Below are 24607 nucleotides of genomic sequence, written 5' to 3' on the forward strand. Positions count from 1 at the left end.
TATCTTTATCAAGGGCAGGATTACAAACACAAAGGAAATTAACCAAACTAATACAACTTTTTGAAGATTTCCTAAAGGCCAGTATTCTGTTCTTCCATAAAACCCTAAATTTACCTGTATGTAGTAACCAGTTTTTAGCTGTTATGAATAATGTATTGTACACTTAAATTTGATCACATCACTTTATTACCATAAGATTCTTAGAAGTGGAATTAACGGATGAAAGCATATTAACATACGTGTACCTATTGCTACATTGCTAAATTACTTTCTAAAAAGGCTATACCTTATATGTCAACTTTAATGGATAACACTTTATTGCATGTTACTACATGCAGATGGAGAATCCCTGGCTAAAGAAATTGGAATGATTTCAGTTATTTAAATGAAAAAAAAAAATCTAAAAGGAAAAGCACATTGTTTAACCTACTTAAAACTCTGCTCAAAAATCTCAGCTTTGAGTAACACACGTCCCGCCTCCTTCACTGTTGTCACCGAGGCCCAGACCATCATTGTCTTTCACACAGGGTTGAAACAGCCTCCTAACTGGCCCCTCACATTCTGCCCTTGCCCCTCCAGTCGCTGCCCAAGGACCCTTCTAAAACACCAGCGTATAATGTTCTTTGCTCAAAACATCTGGTAGATTCCAGGTTCTCTCCCTAAAAATGAAAAACAAAGTCCTTCTAATGACCCACAAACTCTTCCATTTCTATTTGGCTTCCCTCTTCTCATCTCCTAATTACCTCTGGTTGCTCGTCTTCCAGCCTCATTGGCCTTCTGGCAGCCTCTCGGAGAGGCTGGACTTCCTGCCTCAGCCTGGGCTCAGCTGGCCCGCTGCCTGCAAGTCTTTTCTCCAGGATACTCACATCCTCACCTGCCCAGATCTTAACTCAAAGAGAACCTTCTGGCTACGGACTACAAACTCCATTACTGGGGCTTACTTGCGCTCAGATTTCTGATTGGACTCAGCAAAAGGAAGACCCTGTCAGGGGACTGGCGGAGAGGGTGAGAGCAGGCAGGCCGTCTCCTTCCTCCCTCCCTCCACCTGGGCTGTGTGGAGTCTAACAGCCCATGGCTAAAGCCCCCCACCTGTGACTCCAGCTTCTGCTGGCCTTGGCAACACTGTCCTTTCCTTTGCCTCTCTGTTCCAGGGTGGCAACTGTCCTGCATTGCCAGTCTGTTAGTTCACTTATCTCTCCCCTCCACCCCACCTTGTGTGTCATCTTTTTTACAAGAAGTTTTCAGGTGCCACTTCAGTTTGCCAGCCAGTTCCTGTCAGGACCGGACCCTAACGCCATCCTGTCCAAACTTGCAACTCCCCTCGACACTTGCTATTTCCCTACCTTGCTTTGTTTTTTCTCTGTCATTTACCAAATTTCATTTATATATTTATATGTATATATATAATATACTTATTGATATATAAATGAAATTTGATATATATATAATAAATTTAAAATATATCAACTACTGTGTGTATATATATAATACATATATAATAGGTATCACAATCAACTACTATGTGTACATATATATGTACACATAGTTGATAGTCTGCTATCAGTCTGCTAGTAGTTGACATATATATATATATATATATATATATATATATACACACACACACACACACACACACACACATACATACACATAGTAGTTGATAGTCTGCTTCTCCTTTTAGCGTATAAACTCCATCAAGGCAAGAATTTGTTTTATTTGTCAATTGTCTTCAGCAACTTAACAGTGCACGGCACCTATGGGAACTTGACATATACAGTTGATCCTTGAACAACAAGGGTTTGAACTGTATGGGTCCACTTATATGTGGCTTTTTTTTTTTTTTTTAATAAATACAGCACAGTACGGTGAATGTAATTCCTGTTTCTTATGATTTTCTTAACATTTTTTCTCTAGAATATTTGTTATTGTAAGGCTTCCAGTCAACAGTAGGCGCTTGCTTAGTAGTTAAGTTTCAGAGGAATCAAGGACTATGTATGGATTTTGAATTGCAAAGCAGTCAGTGCCCCACCTTCCATGTTGTTCAGGGGCCAACTATGTAAGTTTTGAGTGAATACAATGAATGACCTACTTATCTAGCTTCTAAATTTATAACTCCCTTCTTTTGAACTTGGAAATAAGTACTAAATTTGTTTTGTCAAGTTAGTGTATACATTCTACAAGTCAGCACCGAACCCACTATGGGTTGGCCACGCAGCCAGTGGTGGATACAGACAGAACCTCTTGCCTTTCTGGAGTTCCCCTTGATGACACTTCTGCTACAGTCTTCTCAGGACTGATGGTTTCTATACTATCTGAAAATAATAGTTGTAGATATTTTAGGTTGTTTGCTTTATTGCACATTATATTTAGCAATAAAAATACTGTTCAGGGGGCGCCTGGGTGGCTCAGTGGGTTAAGCCACTGCCTTCGGCTCAGGTCATGATCCCAGGGTCCTGGGATCGAGCCCCGCATGGGGCTCTCTGCTCAGCAGGGAGCCTGCTTCCTCCTCTTTCTCTGCCTGCCTCTCTGCCGGCTTGTGATCTCTCTCTGTCAAATAAATAAATAAAATCTTAAAAAAAAAAATATTGTTCAGGATCCAACTCAAATTTTAGCTCTTTTCAGACTCCACCCCATTACTCCATCCCATAATGATTATTCCTTTCTCTGAATTATTTAACGTTTTTTAAATGCATGATATGTTTGCTGTCTGCATCTTAAAACATCCTTGATACCTTTTTTCATTTAACTCCTACTATAGCTCATTTAACACATGCGGTTTTGAACTTTATATTCTCCATTGCAGCTAGTGCAGATTATATAGATATAGACAGAATGGTTTAGTAGTAGTAGTTCAGTGGGTGATTGTTCATGCTACTTATTTTAATTTGAACAGCAAAAATTTCTATTCTATAGGGACCTCTTTTTTTTTTTTTTTCAAATTACAGTTTTATGTAAAAGTTTTTAGAAGATTGGTTGATTTTTACATGCAGATATCTTTTTCTCCTGTTTGGAGAAGAGATTACTCATTTTCTTGAGGCATTTATATAATTATGATTAGGTGTAAAAGTCTGTTTTTAAAATGCATCTTTGGGGATGCCTGGGTGGCTCAGTGGGTTAAGCCTCTGCCTTCGGCTCGGGTCATGATCCCAGGGTTCTGGGATTGAATCCCACATCGGGCTCTCTGCTGAGTGGGAAGCCTGCTTCTCCCTCTGCCTGCCTCTCTGCCTACTTGTGATCTCTCTCTCTCTCTCTCTCTCTCTCTCTCTCTCTCTGACAAATAAATAAATAAATAAAATCTTAAAAAAAAAAGTCTTTGCATGCAGGTTAGATCATGTCTCTTAGGTACATGGAGGCATTGCTGTTTTTTCAACAACAAAAAAACCCCAAACCGAAGAGAATGGCATTTGAATTTGTCCTTGAACAAAAGAGGTTTTATGTGGAGAAACTTCTGAATATGAATAATTATTATTTCCAATATTCAGGGAAGAGGAAGCATCTTAAAAAAAGGTTGGGAGGCAGTAAAGTAAAAGAGTATTTCTAGGAAAACAAGTATTTCCAGGAAAACAATCTGGCTGAAACTGATTCAGTTTGTAGACTGTCTTAAATGTCGGCTAATGAGTGTGGACTGTTTCCATATTAGAGGAACAATGGAGGTCATCTGTACTAGGTTTAGTTTGCCAAGATAACAGGAAATAAGTATTTCCCCATTAGTTTTTTTTTTTTTTTAAGATTTTATTTATTTAGTTGACACAGAGATCACAAGTAGGCAGAGAGGCAGGCAGAGAGAGAGGAAGGGAAGCAGGCTCCCTGCTGAGCAGAGCCTGAGGCTGGGCTCTATCCATGACCTGAGCTGAAGGCAGAGGCTTAACCCACTGAGCCACCCAGGCGCCCCTCCCCAATAGTTTTAAAACCTACCCAATTAAAAATTGTACATGTTATCATGAAAATGACAGATTGTGAGCTTTTTATATATGTCTCTAAGCTTTTTGCATAAGATCTTCTAGCATCTTTCCTGAGTTCAAAAATATTTATAGTACAAAAAATGACATTTTTCTTCAAAATTGTGTCCAATTCTTATAATAGGTCAAATAGGGTTACATACTAGCGTTTTTACATTTGTTCATTACAACTCAGCCTCTAAATACTAAATGGCTAAGATATATTTGCAGTGATTCTCAGTTGGTAACTTTTCTAGGAGCCTTGTGGTTTTATTTTTTTAATAACTATGCAAACATTCTCATACGTGAAGCATGCCCCCTTGTGCTGCCTGGCTCCCGATGCACAGCCCTAGCACTAGAGGGTCAGTTCTCATGCAGACCTCCTGCACAACTTGGTGTGAATTTCAGAATCATTCTTGCAGACCAGATCGTCAGAGAAATTAGGTAACTTTTGACTCTGTTTTGGACAAAAGAATTTGACACACACTCAATAATGGGTTCTTAAAAGTCAATATATGTTTCTTGGAGTATCTTTTAAAAGGTTCTAGAATCAGTTTTACTTAAAATCTTGATGTTCATACAAATTTATTTTGACCTGTAATGTTTTATGCTAATCAACAGTATATAAAGTATTAAATATCTAAACAGAAAATTGTAGGTGGTTGAGCATGTGATGGTATTTAATAAAAGAAATACATCCATGAATGACTGTTTTCCCATATTCTTACCATTTGTGCCATGAAAATTGGAAAATTACTAGATTACCCAGAGCATTTATGGAAGGGAGAGGCTGTGCCTGATTTTTTTGGTACATCCCCTCACTGTACTCAGTCCACAGCTCTGTGTGAGACATCTGTTGAGGTACTATTTAAGTCCTGTGGCATCTGGCATACGGTATTCTTTTCTGCTATTTAGCAACCAAGTAAAGAATAAATCTTCACAATGTGTATCAAAGATTCAAAATGAAAAAGTATGTAAAGTCAAATTTATTTTAGGATATAGTAGTTTTCAATTGTTTGGGTGTTAAAAATAGCTAACATTGGAAAACTGTATTCCATAAAAAGAAAAATATGATAAAATGACATTTGGTATTTATATCCAGATAATAATGAAAGGTTGTTCATACCTTCATTCGCTCTGACCTTTTCCTTTTGTTACCCCCCTTAGCCTAATGAGTTTTGAGAAGTAATTTTTCAAAGAAAAGGACTTTTCTTCACTAGAATCACATTCTTATAGAAACTGTGGAAAATTAGAGAAAAGAATGAAGACTAATAATTACAATGTTATCACCTAGGAATAATGACTAAATAATTTGTTACATGTTCTTCATAGATTTTATTTTCCTTTCCACTTCCCATTTGAAAATGTTTTGTTTCTTGAAGAGACCCACTGTTTTATGGCCTGGTAATTGCAAATTGCTGGCATTTGGATTTGATTGCTTTTGCTTATTGACCTTGTTTGCCATGTTCTAAGAACCCTGTTCTAAGTGAATCAGGATTATTTAAAAGACAGAGGGTGATATATATTTGTTTCTCTTCTTTTAAGTTATTTTTAGATGAAAGGCTTTCTTAATATTTTTTTTTTTTATTATTGAAGAGACACATTTAAGGGGTCTTACTATATAATTAACACGAAGTCCAAAACTATATGAACTAAGAGTATTTCTCCAGCCTTAATGTAGACAGATTATGACATTTTACTTTCTTTTTCAATGTGTGTGCATTTTGCAGTTTTCTCTTGTTAGCATTCTAGCTTTTGTTTTGGGTGTTGTAGGTTTTTGGGGTTTTTTTGTTTTTTGTTTTTGTCATGGTTAAATGGATTAAGATTTCCTTAGGGAACTGGGGAAGGTGGTGATACTACTATTTCTTTGTTCCCAGTTTATATTCTGAAAGATACCGTACCCCAGAGAGACACATTCGTTAGACTGAAAAGACCTATTCCATGCTAGACATTTATCCAGTGAGCACTAGAGAAAGTTGTGTTAATGCCACCTTAAGATAGGTTAGCCATCATGTCAACGACAGTATTATTTTTAGCTCTTTTTAGCACCTGGCTTTTGAATAAAATTACTTATCTAGTATAGACTATCATGAAAGGAAATGTTAATGAGCTGCTTTCCTTAAACATTACATTATTCCTATAATTTTTGTTTTTAGTTGTGACTCTTCTCCTTGCAGGATATAGGCCTTTCTAGGACAAGGCTTCATCTTTACTGTACCAGTTTATGCACCCTGCATACAGTAGGTGCTAATAATACTGCTCAAGGAATATACTATATGCTTTGTTTAAGGCAGCCAGCTGGAAGGAAACATGAGGTCAGTAGACATAAAAATGTCTGTGGTGCCTGACTGGGTCAGTTGGTAGAGCATGCAACTCTTAATCTTAATCTTAATCAAGATTAAGTTCAAGCTCCATGGTGGGTATTTTCTTAAAAAAAAAAAAATAGTAATTTAAAAATGCTTGTGGTCTTAAAATCCCACTAATTTTATTTATTTTTATTTTTATTTATAGACATCCTTCCATCATTTCTTCAGAAAGCTGAAGTTGTCTCTGAAGCTTCTAGAGAAACTTGTGTAGCTTTGAGTGATTGCCTTAATCTCTTCACTAAACAAGAAGGGGTAGGTAGTTTGTAATTTAATTTTTCAATAATTTAGTGTCACATAATAAATCACTGCTTTCAAATTGACCAAAGGTAGGAGAAAATAGTCTTAATAAAGAAAATGAAGAGTTGATTTTCACTAAAATTTAGAACTTCTTCATTCTTGATTAAGCCAGATGATTCTGATATAACTTGTATTCAAATCTAATTTACTTATACAGCTGTATTTATCAACCACGGTTTAAAGTTCTTCTCAGAGTTCTTGTGGCATTTCAACAAGAGTGTTGTGAAAATATTGTGGAAACCAAAGGTTTTATATGAAAAACACATATTTTTCTTTAGAAAATAGAGAGCTGTTACATTTACCCATATGAGTTGAGCTCAGTGGATTAAATATTTTATGTTCTTTTCCCCTTGCTCTCTCCCATTCACTTTTCTAAATATTAATAAGAGTGATAAGTTTATCCATTAATAATTCTTTTTCTGAGGACTGAAAAGTTGTAAAGATGTGTTTTGGTTGTCTGCACTAGGGTTTTTCTTGTTTTAATTTTTTCATGATGTTAAATGCAAGCTAAGCAGCCATAGGCTTTCTCCTCCATTTTGTTAAATTCTCCATATATGTTCAGTCTTCAGCTTTTTAGAATAAGACACCAGATTTCTCATTCTGTTTACAATTTATTTGTACCTTTTAATTAGATATTAGGTTTTGGTAAAACAAGATAGATGAACATGATTTTGTATGTTTCTCTCACATATAAAGATCTAAAATTTTATTTTCTTGTGATTACAGTGGAAGCCCTGTGAATTCAGATAAAAAAATTTTTAAACACCAGCTTTGTTATGTACACCACAAATTCCATATTTTATTTGGAGAAAAAAATGCGAGTGATCCAAAATTCATTTAAAACAAATTTACAGAAAGTCTTTCAGTAACTATCACAGGAAAACATAATTTTTCATTAAACATTTTAAATGGTTAATTCTTCCAGTACTGTTTGAAAGCATCCCCTCTCAGCATTTCTATTTTTGGTGATTTCATATTCTAGGTTATTTAAATGAGGCATGATTTAGTGATCTAAATAAATCTAAATAGCATTGTTCAACATTTCTGAAATGAACAAATTGTGGTGTCTAGTAATTCAGGTAATATTTAATACATTATAAAACTAAATTTCATTAATGTCTCTTAATGTGGTACCTGATGGATGTATCAGTAATGTCTGTGTTTTAGTTATGTATTGTTTCAAGGTAAATTCTAGATTAGAAGCAATTTAATATCTGGAGAAATTAAATTAAATTATGCTAATTTTTAAACTGTTTGCTTAAAAATATAGTCTAGGTGGGGCGCCTGCGTGGCTCATTGGGTTAAAGCCTCTGCCTTCAGCTCAGGTCATGATCTCAGGATCCTGGGATAGAGTCAGGATCCTGGGATCGAGACCCACATCGGGCTCTCTACTCAGCAGGGAGCCTGCTTCTCCGTCTCTCTCTGCCTGCTTCTCTGCCTACTTGTGATCGCTGTCAAATAAATAACTAAAATCTTAAAAACAAAAACAAAATATAGTCTAGGTAATTACCTCTCTGAAAATCCAGATGTGCAAGAGTATATTAGCCTCAAGTTTAAACTAATCAGATTTTTAAATCTGTCGTGAGGATTAAATAACATAATATAGGGACGCCTGGGTGGCTCAGTTGGTTGAACGACTGCCTTCAGCCCGGGTCATGATCCTGGAGTTCCGGGATCGAGTCCCACATCGGGCTCCAGTCCCACATCGGGCTCCCAGCTCCATGGGGAGTCTGCTTCTCCCTCTGACCTTCTCCTCGCTCATGCTCTCTCTCAAATAAATAAATAAATAATCTTTAAAAAAAAAAATAACATAATATAAGCAAAATACTTAGCATAGATCCTGATACATAGTAAGCCCTTTTGAGTAAAAATGAACAGTTACTATAGGATGCTATCTAATTAACACTTGTGACCCCCTTTCTCTGATGGCATTTTTGAGCTTTTGTGTCTTTAGCTATTTAATTCATTTTGGGAGGTGGTGGTATTATCTAAAGAAAATTTGAGTGTTTGTGGAATAATTGTGTTCTTTTCATCCTTATTATGTATTATTCAAGTGTCAAAGGGCTACTGAAGTTCTCTGAACCTTGGTATTTCCATCTTTCAAATAAAGGAGACCATACTGTAAGTCATTAACAGGCACTGGTCTGAAAGTCTAATGGACCTTTTTAAAATCTCAAGTCTTTTTCCTAACCAACCATGGGCAAGTTTCTGTAAAATGAAAATGTATAAACAGCTCAGTGTCAGATGTGGGGGTCAAATGTATATAGATGAATAAGAACTGTGTGGCACACGGTACTTATTTAGGAAATGGCATTTATTGCTTCAAATTTGCAAAGTAGTTTTAAGATTCTTTTCCAGTAATGCTATAAAATAGCAATTCTGTGAGGTTCTTTGGATTTCTTTCTGGGAAATAGGATTGTAGACCATGGAAAGGGCCTCCAAGTATTTAAAAGACAAATGGCGTCATAGAAGGTAGTTTTTCATATGGCTAAGACCTACAGTATAGGAATTTAATAGTGTACTTGAGGGGCGCCTGGGTGGCTCAGTGGGTTAAGTCTCTGCCTTGGGCTCAGGTCATGATCCCAGGGTCCTGGGATCGAGTCCCACATCAGGCTCTCTGCTCAGCAGGAAGCCTGCTTCTTCCTCTCACTCTTTCAGCCTGCCTTTCTGCCTACTTGTGATCTAAGTCTGTCAAATAAATAAATAAAATCTTTAAAAAAAAAAATAGTGTACTTGAGGTCATCACAGCATAACTAGGTATTGTAATGCTTTATTATCTGGAATCATAAATAGTATTTCTGCTATCTAGAAATTTGTTAAAAGAACAGTCATAAGCTTTGAACTCACAGAGACCTGGGTCTAATTCCATGTTCTGCTCCTTAATCTCTCTTTGCCACAGTTTTCATATACAATTACCTTTTCAAAATGGCAATCAACCAAAAAAGAGTGTTTTGAAAAGATTGTATGATCATCTTGGCAAAAAACCTTGTATGCTACCTGGCATGTAACGAGGATCCAGTAGATCTAAGTAATCCCAGTCCCCGTTGCCACAAAACTATATTTATTCTAATATTTGTGATGACATTTCTCTCTCTCTCTCTCTCTCTCTTTTTTTAATATTTTATTTATTTATTTGACAGGGAGAAAGATCACAAGTAGGCAGAGAGGCAGGTAGAGAGAGAAGGGGAAGCAGGCTTCCCGCCAAGCAGAGAGCCCAATACGGGGCTCCATCCAAGGACCCCAAGATCACGACCCAAGCCGAAGGCAGAGGCTTAACCTACTGAGCCACCCAGGCACCCCTGTGATGACAGTTCTTTTAACTGTTATGCATTTACATCTTATACTAAATTTTTAACAATTTTATCTTTTCTGGGGGCCTCAGCATTGTCCTTTTGTCCATGTTGTGTGTTCATAATTACTCTGATTCTTAGCGCAGAGATGCCGTCAGAGGATAATATTTATAGAACTCTGTAATTTGACTCAATTGCCCAGTCCTGCTAATGCTCTTGAATTCACTTTTGCTCTTGATGGGTTTTAAAATTTTTTTCTCTTGATTTTTAGCTCGGCTGTGTGCCTGTTAGAGCAGTGGAATACTGATCCCTTCTGGTTTACTCCTTTCTCATGTTGTTTATGAAAAAAGAAAACCAGATAACCAGACTTGGTCAAATTCTGTCCACAGTAAGAGCAAGCTGGCTCTGGATGAGAAACATAGGGGTTTACAATGAGGACAGGCCTTAGTGCCTGGATTTGGGGCTTTCTATTTCTGCGGTATGTGAGTATTCTTTGTTTATTTGGGGATGATCTGATATGACCCAGATATTCAAGGCTTCCATAGACCTTAATAAATGAGGTGCATTATGTAGGCATTTTTTACTTGTAAATAACACCATGTTGTTGAAAAAAACCTGCAAAATATAAAGCAAGCTGTAAAGCTTGTGATTGATTTACTAAAAGGAAACTTATTAGGTGTTTTTATAATATAGGGGAGACATTAGAGAATGTGAATGCCATAATATGTATTTAACCTTGTTTGAGGCTAATGGGGTGCCTGGCTGGCTCAGTTGGTAGAGCACAGGGCTCTTAATCTCAGGGCCATGAGTTCAAGCCTCATGCTGGGTGTGGAGCCTATTTAAAAAAAAAAAAAAAAAAAATTCTAAAGGCTAGAAACTGGCTTCATGAATTATTTTTGTTTCTGCAGTTTACCTCACTGTGTCATAAGTGGCTAAAATGTCACACATTAACATCAGCGGTCCCCTTCTTGTTCTGTGTATCATCGAGCTCCCTTTGATATTAATCAAACTAGTTTTTCTGAAGTAGGAACTTGCTTACTTAAAATTAGTGTAAGCTTACTCATAAAATATTTTATGCTTCTATGTTAAATTTCCTTACTGCTCAAGAGCTATAACCCAAAAGTATAATTGAGATGATAGTGATGCTAAGTTTGTGGTGTAATGGAGAGATCTGGACCTTAAATTGGACCAACCAAAAGGTATTGCTACTTTGGACCAGCTGCTGGTATCTTTGGAGAGAAACCATGCCCTCCTTTGAGCTTCCAGCTCTATAACGTCGAGGTCTCTAATATTCATTAGTTTCCTTGGCTGTTCAAAGGCCTTTAGTCATTTTGTCCTTCATTTCATTTCTTTGTCTTTCATTTCTTCCTGGTTATACCTTTTGGGCGCTTATCTCTCTGTCATCCCTTCAGTCTCCTCCTCTCCCTCTGCTCTCAGCAAAATTCTTTGTTAAACATACATGGAGGCAGTGACTATATTTGCTGCCAGTTCCATGCCACTTCCAACCCCCAGTCTCTATCTTTTTTCTTTCCTTTCAATGGCATCTGCCTCCTTCTATCCTGCTCGAAAACAGCTTCTCTTTTCTTTTGAATCTTCTACTCCCTTAGAGCTTCTGTCTCCCTATATTCCTTTCCAATTCTATTTTGGAAAATGTGATAATTTCTGTTTCTACTTTATTCCTCAACTAGCCCATTGAAACCATTCTTGCCAATAATCTCCTTACTGCTAAATCAGAGGATACCCTTCAATTACCTTGCTCGTCCTGTGATGGATCTGGCATTTGACCACTACTTGCTTTTTGGAGTTCTTCTCAGTGATTTCCATGGTGCCTACCTCTTCTCGCCTCTCTTTCCCTTAGCGCAGCTCCTCCTCCGTTTTCTTCTGAAGCATCTTTTCTTCTGCCTGTGCCTTGAATGTTGGTGTCCCTGGTTTCTGTGGATGGCCTTTTCACTCAGCATTCTCCTTGGATGATCTTAGCCATTCCTTCAAACAGAAATCCATGATGACTGTGAAATCGCCACCTTAGATCTCTCCTGAGCTATGAACCAGTATATCCAGCTGCCTTTTAAACATGAGCATATGATTATAGCACAGGCATTTCAAGACCAGTGTGTCTAAAGCTGCATTATCCATTCAACTCAGAGACAGAATTACCACATATCCGGAACCCAAGCCAAGATCATGGAAGCTGTCCTTAGTTCATCTTTCTTCCTTATTCCCCCACGCTTAATCAAATTCTGTCATTTTTCCTTCCTGTCTCTCAGCTGTCTGTCTCCCTGTCCTCCCTCTCCTCCTACCTAACACTCAGATCCCCCACTGCCACTCTGTGAGGATAAAGCTCTCAGGATTGCTCTGTTGGATGACTGCCACTATTTCCTCATCCCAGGTTCCATCCTTAAGAACTGGCTTAGATATCCCTCCTAGTCTAGGGGTCTTTGCTATTGTAGCACTCACCACATTGTATCATTACATATTTACTTGTCTGATTATATATTTACTTAAAGAGCCCCTTAAGTAAGCAAGTATATCATAGTTATTTTTGTAGCATCTGTGTCTGATATGGTACTTGACCTGGAATAGACCTTTAATGTCTGAATGAGTTTGAGGACAGGTTTAATGTTGGAACAAAAAGTACTCCACCCCCACCAGAGCTTGATAGTTAGCTAGAAATTTCATTAGCCTGAACGTCCCACTTAAGTGTAGTATTTAGGAGGTGGGTTTTAATGTCCTTTGAGTTTTCATCTACCCTTCAAGCCTGGCTGGAGTAAGAAACCATCTCTTCCATATAAGTAGCTTTTACAGTAGTAGGATTAATACCGTTGTTTTCCTCATTGCTCAAATGGTAGCCTAGAAAATGCATAAAAAATAAATACATGAAAAAAAAATAAAGTCCAGTTCAGTCTTTGTTGTGGAATTGGAAGCCTCCACTCCTAAGTGTCAGCCTGAGTAAGGGTCAGTTCTTTAGTTCTTTTCGAGGTGCAAGGGTCCAAAGTGGATTCCTCTGCTTTTCCCTGGGGGCGGGCTGGCCATTTAGAAGTTGTCAGGGCCCGCGTCGCCAGGAGAGGGCTTGAGCACACAGCCCGCTCTAGGACCTCGCAGGAGCCTCCGCGGGATGCACGCAGAGCACGAGTAGCAGTTTCCTTACTTCCTTCCCGAGAATTGCGGGCCAGCAGTCCGCTCGCTTCTTTGGAGGGGCCGTGTGCTGGCTCTCGAGATCCCGGGCAGGTCTCCACCTGCGCGTCGGAGGAGCGGCCCCGCGGGAGGGGGGCCGGGAGAGGAGGGACTGGACGACGACCGCGGCCCCGCGGAGCCGCCTGCTGCAGGCCATTCAGCGCGCGGCTCGCACTCTCCCGGGCGAGCCCTGGAGGAGGGCGGCTCTGGCTCTGCGACCGAGGGGCGCTGCACCGACCTCTGGTGGCCCGAGGGCCGGCGCGGAGTCTTGAGCCGTAGACGGCCAGGCTGCGCCTCTCCTTGACCTCAGTGGAGCCGGGGCGGGCGGAGGAAAGGTGACTTAGGGAGACCTTGCGGTGCCGCCCTGGGTCGCGCCTCCGGGCTGGGCTGGAGGGGAGGCGCAGGAACAGGCCGAGCGCATTTGTGCTGGAACTGGCAGAGGAGAGCAGGGCGGAGTGCGCCCGCGGGGAACCCCAGATCCGGCCCAGGTGGGTGAGTGTGTGTGCCCGCTGGGGGCTTTGCGAGGTCAGCTTCGGGACTGCAGAGGACACGGGCCGGGGCGGGGGCGGGGGGGGGGGGCGGAGGAAGGGGGAGAGCAGCCAGATGAGATCTAGGGATGTGAGTAGATCCAAGAATAGTTGGACTCCTTAGTGTGGAGTGGAGTGCGGCCGCGGGCGAGTGGGGAGGGGTGCGTGAAGCGGGGGGGACCCTTCTCTCCCAGCCTGGCCAGGGTCTTTCTGCCGGCACGGTGCTTGCGTCGGGTTCCCACCAGAAGAGCCACTGAGGGGAAAAGACTGGACAGGTTTTTTTGTTTTGTTTTTATTTTTTTTCGGCTAAATATTGGTAGTAGGTCAAGTGGGGCCGGAGTGGGAGGAGTAAGGCAGTGAAAGACGTTATTGTCCTAAATAACCTTCCAAGTTAGTGATTTTTTGCATGTCTCTGCTCTGGCTGACATTGAGATGAACTTACCATCCGCTGTTCCGAGGCCGCTAAAATTCCAAGGAAATGCACGAGTGGATTAAAGAGAGAAAGGGAAATTATACTGGGGCTGGGGAGTGGGGAGGGAGGTAGCTTTGAACTTTGTTTTGATTAAGGATTTTTGATTACTCATAGGCTTTCTTTGTAGCCTAAACCGGTGAGAATCACGTTCCCCAGCACTCAGAGCATGTGGCTAGTTGTTTTGTGTTTTTTTGTTGTGCTGGTTTTTTCTGGATTTGGAGGGAGGGTAGTAGGAAAGCAAAGATGCCAGGGAAGAGCTCAGTACAGCGTTTGAGAGTTGTTAAAGCTATTAAAAGTTTCTCAATTTTAATTAGGTTCAAAGACAGAATGAAAGCATTTTGATTTAAAGACATAGGGTATTTTAGCAGGAATCTTTTTCACAAGAGAAAAAAATGCTTGAAATGCGTGTTGGTGGAGGAATGTGTAGGCTAGAATATGGGTATCTAAGTGTAAATTTTCTTCTCAGTTTGAGGGCACACCGAAGTTAATCTCTGGTCCAGATAATATTTTATTTCAACCATGAAGCTGATGACTTTGGTAGGTTAGCTTGGTTTTGATTGAGTAGATATTTAATCTGAACATGATGACCAGGGAGCTTTATCAGCCTTTGTTCTAGTACTACTTTTACTAGACTAGGATCTTAAAGGAATTTTGTTTCACTGTGAATATGATTTCAGGACTCTAGTCTCCCCTCTTTAGAACCTCTGTAAAGGTTAATTTCAGGGATTTTCTTTGAGGGTCAGTGTGACCCACATAATTTCTGTACTCCCAGTTGTTCACCTTGCAGAATGAGGGAAAATTTAAAAGTTCATTAGATTTTCCATAATAAAAGCACATGGGTATGCTACAGGGTAGTATATAAATAAAGCCAAACACGTTTAGAATACTGTACATAAAATAATCGTATAAAATAATTATGTAATAGCATGCTCTAAGCTATATGAACAGTTTATAACATTTGCCATCTATGTTCTTTAAAAAGCTTTTATAAATTTATTTGTATCTTGGTATTCAAATATATAATTGTGTTTATAAGCTCTGTGAGAATTATAAGAATTTTTAATTCCTTTAAAAAATTGAAATTTAGGGACATCTGGGTGGCTCAGTCGGTTAAGCCGATGCCTTCTGCTCAGGTCACGATCCCAATGTCCTAGCGTCGAGTCCCCCATTGGGCTCCTTGCTCGGCAGGGAACCTGCTTCTCCCTCTGCCTCTGCCTGCCTGTGCTCCCTCTCTGACAAATAAATAAAATCTTTAAAAAAAAAATTGAAATTTAGATTTTTTTACTTGGTCCACATTATTCTACATTATTCCTAAACTTTTAGTTTGTAGTAAAGTCAGGAAATATATTGCAAATTAATCTTGGAAGCAGGAAGGACACAAGTTAAATGTTTTTAATGTTTTTAATGTATTTAATAGGAAGTTTATGTAGCATGAAGCTACATAAGGTTTTCATTTTGATAATTTGTGAGGCGAACGTGATAACCACTACACTACGGAAACCGACCCATTTTGATAATTTGTGAAGTATTTGAACAAAAATACATAGGGTTGTAATTATTTCAGCAATATGAAAGGGAGAGGGAGTGTGTGTGTGTGTGTGTGTCTTTGTGTCTTATTAGCCTTGTCATGCTTGGTATGGACCCAGGATCTTTTCCTAAGTTTTTGCATCACAGTAGTACCAAGCCTGTAACCTGCCTGCAATTATATTTGTCTTATATTTCTATTAGAGAGTACAGTGCCTGCTTTATATTCTGTCTGATGAATTTCAAATGAGGTATAGCAGATACAGTTTTCTTCTCATTTTAATGTAAGAGTGGTAAGGATATAACTCTTATACATTTTTATAATGGTCCACCATTGATTTGATATCTGTTATTTTATGTCACATGTTTTCCTTAATGCAGTATTTACAGAGTGTTTACCTTGTCAGATACCTTGCTAAACTGGTCAAGGCTAGATGAATAGAAGAAGGGTTTTCTTAAAAGGTTTTATCAAATATCCCCAAAGAATTTGAATATTATCTTGGGCTGTTAGAATCACTGAAAGATTTTAATCGGGAGACATTTAATCAGATTTGCTCCTTATGAGAAGGATTAGAGGAAAGCCTCAAAACATGGTGACCAGGTGCAGGAATTCAAGAGAAAGATAATCAGAGTCTGAACCAAGTTGTTGGCTCCCAAAAGGAAAGGAAGATACAGAGCAGACAGACTTCAAAGATAACTTGTTAGGAGCTGATAATAGTTGGATTTAGGAATGAAGAAGATGGAGTTGTAGGTGACCCCCACACTTATGGCATATACATCACTGGATGGAAGGTGACTGAAGAAGGGAGTAAAGGGAGTGGGGGAAGAATGAGTTCACCTTTGGACATGATGACATCCAAGTAAGGGTGTCCTTATTCATCCAATAAAAATTTATGAATTATTAGTATTGGAAGTCACCTGAATAAGCAGGTGACTTGAATAAAGAATATCACATATGAGACCTATAGCTTGAAAAAGTTTGAAATCAAAGGAGTGAATACTGTTATTAAAAGGCAAGTGGGAGCAAAGGAAGCCAGTGGACAGCATTGAGAAGCAGCAGCCAGAGAGGCAGGAAAAGTCCAAGAATATTGGAGGCCATCGGGGACAGTCAGGTCAAGAAGTTGAGGTAACAACTGAAATGTGTTCATTATGGTCTTGGATAAAGGAAGCATGACCTAGGAAGAAGCTAGATGGTAATGAGCAGCAGAGTACATTGGAAGAGAGAAAGTAGAAATAATGAAGATAGACTGATTTGGTTTCTATAGATAGTTATAATCTATGAACAATTAGAGTTTTACTCCTTTCTTTCAATTCTTACATCTCATTTATTTTTCATGTTCCTAATGTACTGGCCAGGGCCCTCAGAACAATGCTGAATAGAAGCTGAGATGGGGGAACTCCATCCGTGGTTTTGAAAAAAAGACACACTTCTAACGACACATTATTAAGTGTGATATTTAGTAAATACCATTTATCAGATAAATGTTCTTTTTCATTCTTATATTGTTGAGGGGTTTTTTTTCAATCATGAAAGGGTGCTGCATTTTCTCAAATTCTTTCTGCATTTTGTAAGAGAATCATAGGCTTTTCTTTATGAAGGTAGCAAATTATGTATTTTTTAAATTATATTTTTAGACTTTTTCTAATGATAAGCTATCTTTCTGTACCTGGGATAAACCTAATTTGGTCATTATATATTATCTTTAACATTCTCCTCGATTTGGTTTCTTTTGGATTTTAGTATCGTTTATGAATGAGATTGGCTGATAATTTTTTTTCTTTTTTCTTTTTTTTTTTTGTTCTGTCCTCATCAGGGTTTACTATCCAGGTTATGCTGGCTTCATAAAGTGAGTTTGGAAGTATTCTCTCTTTTGCTGTTCCCTGGAAGAGCAAATTAAAATAGTCTCTTTCTCCTTATAAAAATCATCCTCCTGAGATTTTTAAAAAACTATTAAGTAGACATAGTTATGGTCATAGGACTATTTTAGTTTTCTCTTTCTTTTGGGGTCAATTATGACAAGTTATGACAGGTTCCAGAAATTTATTCTTTTCATTTAAAGTTAACAGAATTTATTGTTAAAAGGTTGTCTTTTATTATCTTCTTTATTTATTTTGGATCTGTAATTAAATATTTTTTTCCTAATGTTTTCCACTTTTTCCCCTAATATTTATCTGGATAGTTCTAATAAATTTCTCCTTAAAAATCAGTCTCAGTAAGTCTTTCTTTGATTGTTTTTCAGAGAACTCTCTTTAGCTGTTATTTGTTGCATCTTTTTCTTTTAAATTAATTTTTATGGTTACGTCTATCACTTTTCTTTGAGTTTATTTTTTTCCCTAGTATCTATATATTTATTATCCTCTGTCTCGTGGAAGTGGTTATTTTAAAAAATAATGGTCTTTTCCAGATTTCAAGTTGTATGTTTCATAATTCTAGTATTTTATAATTTAGGGACTATATTCCTGCCAGTTTATCTGTTACTTGATTTTATAGACTCTAACAATGTATTTCTTAGACTTCAGCTTTCCAGACTGAAGACTGCTAACATATGTAGAGTACTTCCCTTCTAATACTTAAAACATGTGAAACTTTTGCCCAGGTTTTAACTACTTTCCATTTTTTTTTTTTCTCTTACATGACTCCTTATTTTCATTGGTTGGCAATTCTATTTCTCTTCCCAACTTGCTTCTCACCTTCTTTGTTTTTCCTTCACCCTCACAACTTCTTTTTTGCCTCTCGACAGTCTGCGCAGTGGAAGAATGATCATCATTCCCTAGCCTTCTCTCTTTTTTCAACTGTCTTTCCAGTTTTCTACCCCTATACTTGGAGGATTTTTTGGTGTTCTGTTCAGCGTATTCCATCTTGCTCTTTCCTTCTCCTCACAGCCTTGGCTCCAGCACCAAAGAAGATAAAGCAAATAATCTGTATCTGATTCTCTTTTGATGCTCCGGGGTTCACGCTTATTTACCACATGATCTTTGTTATTCCTCACACACGCAGTCTATCCAGCTGCTGCTGATGAAGTCTGGGCACTTTGGGCAAAAGCCTAGCAAGACAACACAGATGGTGGAATAGGGATCTGCTCTTATTTAGAAACCTGAGGCTCAAATGCCAGTATTAGTGACTCTCTTCTTGCTGTATGACTCTGGGTAGCTTATTCCAAGTCCTCGTGTTCCTCCCCTGTAACACAGAATTATTAACACAGCCCCCTTCCCTCTACTTCAGGAGTTGCTGTGAGACTTAAATAAGGATAATCCATGAGCTTTATAAGAGACAGTCTTCCCACGCTTTATTTTCAGAAAAATATCTTGAATATTTGATGTTGTGCTTAATTCGGGGCAGAGAAGTGGAGAAGTGGAGCGAAAGTGGCTTGTGGCATGGGGTGCTAGATCAAAAAAACCCTGCTGGGAGACAGTAGGTGTCCAAGGAATGAGAGGAAGCATAGAAGGTGTGCTCAGTGGTTGAGATTTGGGGAGGTGTCTGTCCTCTGGTCAACGGGAACTGGAGATCTAGACATGTCGTTAAACCTGGTGGCTGGATACTGTCCTTTAGAGACATCATTACCTATTTCTTGTTTGCTATATTCAAGATACGGCCTTTTTGAGCTTATGTGAGAAATCACCCTTCACCTACAATAATGTTTCTATAAAGGAGATTTTGTTGTTGTTAATTAAAAATTAAGTTTGTCAACTCTCCTTAGTAAAATGTGGTACTTGGGGTAGAAATGATTTAGTTTTTAATATTTTCCTCATTTACTTTTGTTGTTGAAGTTTGTGTTATGGATTAGTTGTTTAAAATCCTAGAGTCATGGACTCAATCTTAGATTTTAAAGCATCTAATCTGCTGATCCTCAAAGATGTCACTGGGGTCTGGGGCAGGTACATATGATGTATGCTCTACAGAAGACAGACACAAGTAAAAGCACCTCCTTATTCACTAAGGTACCTTCGTAAAACATAGTTTGAAATGGTGACATAATTGGTCTGTTCACCTTTGTATTACAGATGAGGAGAGTAAGGCCTGGAGAGAGAGACAGCTACTTCCCCAAGTCTACATAGCTAAGTGGGTGGGAGCTGCACTTAGAGCTAAATTCAGTATTCTGCGTCCAATCTAGTTAGAAAGAACAGCCTCACTGTATCACATACAGCCTGAATTAGGAAAATTCATGCATTAGAGAAGAGAGTCTACCTTGTTTCAAAGCTGATGTGGCCATCTACTAGCTAATATTCTCAATTTGACAAAAGGATACTAGCTTTAGAAATAAGCAGATGGCCAAGAATATTGCAATGTCTTCAGATTTTGCACAGAATACCTGTATTCCAGGCTCTCAGCAGGAAATGCTGTCTTTTTGTGAAAACTGTACTTGATAGAGGTTACATTTTTAGAAAATACTGAATTCATCCATTCCTCTGGATAATCTGTATTTTATCCTAAAATTAGACTATCAGAATGCTATAGCCTGGGATATACTTTCTTGATTTTTCTGAAAAATAGCCCTTGCTGAGTTGTAAATTGGAATTACAACCTCAATTTCTACTGAGGAGCATCCCCCCCAAAAAAAATAGCTTTAATGAAATTATTGATTATTTTGTCCTTGAATACTCTTAATCCCCTATACATAACCCTGCAAAAAAAAAAAAAAAATTAGAGCTAAGAGCAAAGAGGGAGTTTGTTTTCCCTAAAGAACTGATAATTTTTTTTTCCTTGTGGACAATTAAAAGGGCATAATTATATTTCTCTTTCTGTTTTGGCCTTGAGAGAATTTAGAGCCAGATTGGTGGCTTGTCCACGGTATCTGTGTAGGCTCCATCGCTTGGAGGTCCTACACTACTTGCCCTGTCAGTAACTGTATTTTCACAGCCTTCCAAGTTGAAAATCACTGGATTACAGCATTCTCTTGTGAATTACTTGAATGTGATTGTGCCCCAGAGTCCATTCATGTATGATGATTCTATTTTAGGATTTTTCTGCAAGTAGTAAACACTAAATAAATGGTTGTTACAGTGTTAAAAACAGATTTGTACTTTATACTGTGGTTTTACTTTATGTTGAGATATATGCATTTTGATATTAATTGACTTTATAATAGATAACTTCAAGATCTAAGTTAAAGTATATGGCAAATGTTATAATTGGACCCCCCCTTTTCTTCCCCATACTAAGGCAAATCAAACTCTATGTATATTTGACCAGTTGAAAAAAAAAGTTTTCCTTCTTATTTTTATTTGTGGTAAAATACAGAGAGCATAAAATTTATCATTGCTGTATAAACGCATAGCTCAGAGGCATTAGGTACTTTCTCAGTGTTGTGCAGCCATTGTCACCATCATCTCCAGAACTCTCTTCATCTTGTAGTTTCCGCTCTTAGTTTCATATAAACTAAAATTCTATACCCATTAAACAATAATTCCTCATTCCCATCTTCCCCCCAGCCCTTGGCAGCCACGATTCAACTTGCTGTCTCCATGAGTTTGACTACTTTAGGAACCTCCCGCAGATGGAATTACTCAATATCTGTCATTTTGTGCCTGGTGTTCTTCTCACTTACCATAAAGCCTTCAGGGTTCATCCATGTTGTATAGCAGGTGCCAGATTTGCTTTCTTTTTAACGCTGAGTGATATTCCATTTTGTGTATATTTTCCTTCGCATTTTCCTTCACCACCCATCATCGATGTTGCACTTGTGCTGATTCTGCCTTTTATGTTGTGAATAGTGTAGCTATCAACAGGAGTGTACAGGTACGTTTTGGTGCCTCTACTTTCAGTTCCTGTGATTAGGGACTCAAAAGTGGAATTTCTGGATCAATGATAGTTGTCTTATTCATTTTTTGAGGACTTGCCGTACTACTGTTCATAACACCGTTTTCAGATTTCTACCAACAGCGCATAAGGATATTACTTGTTCTATAGCCTTCCCAATACTTGTTTTCTCTTGCCATTGTTTCCATATAGTAGTCATCCCAATGGGTGTGAAATGTGGAAAAAATCTTTTCAGTAAGTATAGTTAATCCCTTTTTTTTAAGGTTTTATTTTATTTATCTGACAGCGAGAGATCACAAGTAGGCAGAGAGGCAGAGAGAGAGAGAGGAGGAAGCAGGCTCCCCGCTGAGCAGAGAGCCCGACGCGGGACTCGATCCCAGGACCCTGAGATCATGACCTGAGCCTAAGGTAGCGGCTTAGCCCACTGAGCCACCCAGGCGCCCCGAGTTAATCACTTTTTGATCCAAAGGTCAACCCCAGGTTTGACAGACTGTCTTTTCCCACATTGTCCCATAATTGCCCTGCAGAGGCATGATTTTCCTTTATTTTTCAAACCATTCAAAAGTTGCCCTTGTTGAAGTGTGGTGGAAGGCACACACCCCTGTCTCCCATGTGTCCCCTTCTTTTTTCCCTCCAGTTAGTGAAAAAGCAGCTGCACAAAACAAGGATGATTCTTGGTTTCCGTGGACTTACGACTTGGCTTAGGTCTAAATGTCCATATTCCACTTTTATTTTATCTTTCTGTACTTTAGATAGCAAATGTTTCCTTTCCATTATACTTTGAAAGATCATTGCTTAATGGATCTTTTTATCTTGTCTACAGAGTCAGCATAGGAAAATGAAAGTTAAGATATATTTGAATCACCACAGATATAAAATATGAAACAAGGAAATTGATATACTTAAGAAAAGTCAAGCCTACCTTCGCTTGTCCATAGGAACTAATAAAGTAAAATATCAAAACCAGAAAATGATTAACCTGAGCATTTGAATTGAACAGGGAATTTAGCATATTCTATAGGGAAATTATTTGATAGTTAGCTATATTTAGGAGGACAAAGTTTCTATAAACCTTGAAGTCAAGGGAAAATTTAAAAATAAGATAGAAAATTGGGGGAAAATGTAACCACAAAAGGATCTTAGAGGGTCATCAAATTTTCCTCCATTTGTAAGAATCCTCTCTTCAGCTTCCTGCCCAGCTAGACAGTCATTTTACGTGCTCATGAACTTTGTCATCAGTGGATAGACAGGCAGTGTACTCTAGTCCTTACGAGCTTGATGCCTGAATCACACAGACCTGGGTTTGAATACCAGCTCTGTCACTTAATAGGTATGTGATCCTAGGCCAATCATGTAATCTCAATAAGTTTGTGTTTCATCATTGTTAATAATACCTACCTCACAGGATTGTGGGAGGATTATTTGAGATAGTATGCCAAGTATTTATCATGATTTTGACATATAGTAAACACACCTAGATGTTAGCTCCTGCTCTTCTAGCTGATGATATGATTATTTTTTTTTTTAAGATTTTATTTATTTATTTTGACAGAGAGAGATCACAAGTAGGCAGAGAGGCAGGCAGAGAGAGAGAGGAGGAAGCAGGCTCCCTGCTGAGCAGAGAGCCCGATGCGGGGCTCGATCCCAGGACCCTGAGATCATGACCTGAGCCGAAGGCAGCGGCTTAACCCACTGAGCCACCCAGGCGCCCCTGATGATATGATTATTATACATGAGTTTTCTCTTAGGATCACCCATTCCACTGTAGGAAAGCTAAGGATACTAGAAGGTTAAACCTTCCATTAAGGTGTAGCTTTTTCTATTTCTCTTTTACTTCTTGTCTGTACTTTGCAACACCACAAAAACATGTGTTCTGTCTCCTGTGACAATACCTCCGTTATTTGGAGCAAGCAGTAAATTCTTTTCTCCCAGGCCAGACATCTCCAAGTTCCTTCAACTGTCAGGCTTTCCAGATTCTTCCTTTTCTTACTCTTCAGCAATTTCTCTGTGTTTCTAAAACTGTGTCACCCAGAAACAAAGCTGATATTCCATGTGTAGTTTGGGCACGGAGCATGGTGTGTGTTTCTCTGTTGGCTTTCTATCCTCCTGGAGGGAAAGAGTCTCTTCCCATGGGACGGGCCCTGCTGCCCTACCTCTCAGCCTCTCTTGTGCTTAATACCCTCCCCGCACCCACCTGCTTTGTTCTGTGGACTGTGCGCTGGGGTTGGGGTGGGGAAGCCTCCTGTCCCACAGACTTGGGAGCCTCTTTCTGCTCAGAATGCCAGAATGTTCCCTTTTTGTCTTCTTGGAACACATTTCTCCCAGGTTCTTGCCTGGTTCTCTCCCTTACTTTTGTCAGCCTTTAACTCAGTTGGCACCTGATCACTGAGTTCTCTGGTCCGCCTGTCTCCAGGACTTTCTTTCCCCTTCCCAGCTTCATTTTTGCTTTCAGGGTTTTCTAACACACTAAACACCGCCCCCCACCAACCCGCCCCAGTAGACTGTAAGTTCTCTGAGTGCAGGTATTTTTGTCTGTTCTGTTCATTGCCAGTCCTCTGCAGCCTGTAATGCCTGGCATGGTGTAGGTGGTTGGCGAGTATTTGTGGCTTGAAAAGCATGACTCTTCTTTGCTTAGAAGTTGTACCATACTGGGCTTGGAAAGGACACTTGGGCAGCAGTTCATAGTCATGGGTCAATTTTTTTAGATTTTGAAAAGAAGGAATTTTTTTTTTTTTTTTTTTTTTTTTACGATGTTATTGTTAGAGCGAAAGCACCAGCCAGGGAAGGAGCAGAGGGAGAGGAAGAAGCAGACTCCTTACTTAGCACGGAGTCGGATGAGCTGCAACCCTGAGATCATGACCTGAGCTAAAGGCAGACACTTAACTGACAGAGTCACCCAGGCACCCCCAGAACAGAAAAAAATTTTAAGTGCTTCACTTGATGGAAAAATAAGCTACATTCATTGTTTTAGGACTTTAGGATTTTCAAATCGTTTTGTTTGCTTTATTAACATTTTACATATTGATGTGATTTCATCTTATGTGCTCATAAGATTTTTATGTTCTGTAAAAACCAGTGTAGGTTTTTAAAATAAGAATATCTGTTCTTTAAATCTTAACAGAGCTTCCCGGGTAGAGAGCTTAAGATAAATTATCTTTCCAACTTAGAATGGCCAGACTCCCAAACCAGGTGCTTGGTTTCTTCCATGCGCCCTACAAGTTGTAGGTGCAAGTTACATGGGGGTGCTAGTCACAAAGATTGTTT

At 38.9% G+C, this 24607-nt stretch overlaps 1 protein-coding gene across 7 annotated transcripts in view; it reads left to right on the forward strand.

Moving 5' to 3' along the window:
• OSBPL1A (oxysterol binding protein like 1A) overlaps window positions 1-24607 on the forward strand; it is a 227998-nt gene that overhangs the window by 94310 nt on the left and 109081 nt on the right. For 4 of the 7 annotated variants that reach the window (XM_082698700.1, XM_082698701.1, XM_082698702.1 and 1 more), the window contains one exon: window positions 6450-6556. In XM_082698700.1, coding sequence (XP_082554826.1) covers window positions 6450-6556 — 107 coding nt within the window. Of the gene's footprint in view, window positions 1-6449; window positions 6557-12960; window positions 13555-24607 lie in introns of those variants that run through there. The other 3 variants (XM_082698704.1, XM_082698705.1, XM_082698706.1) reach the window with 3 other exon arrangements.

This window comes from Mustela nivalis (genome assembly GCF_964662115.1).
Source record: "Mustela nivalis genome assembly, chromosome: 14".
NCBI lineage: Eukaryota > Metazoa > Chordata > Mammalia > Carnivora > Mustelidae > Mustela > Mustela nivalis.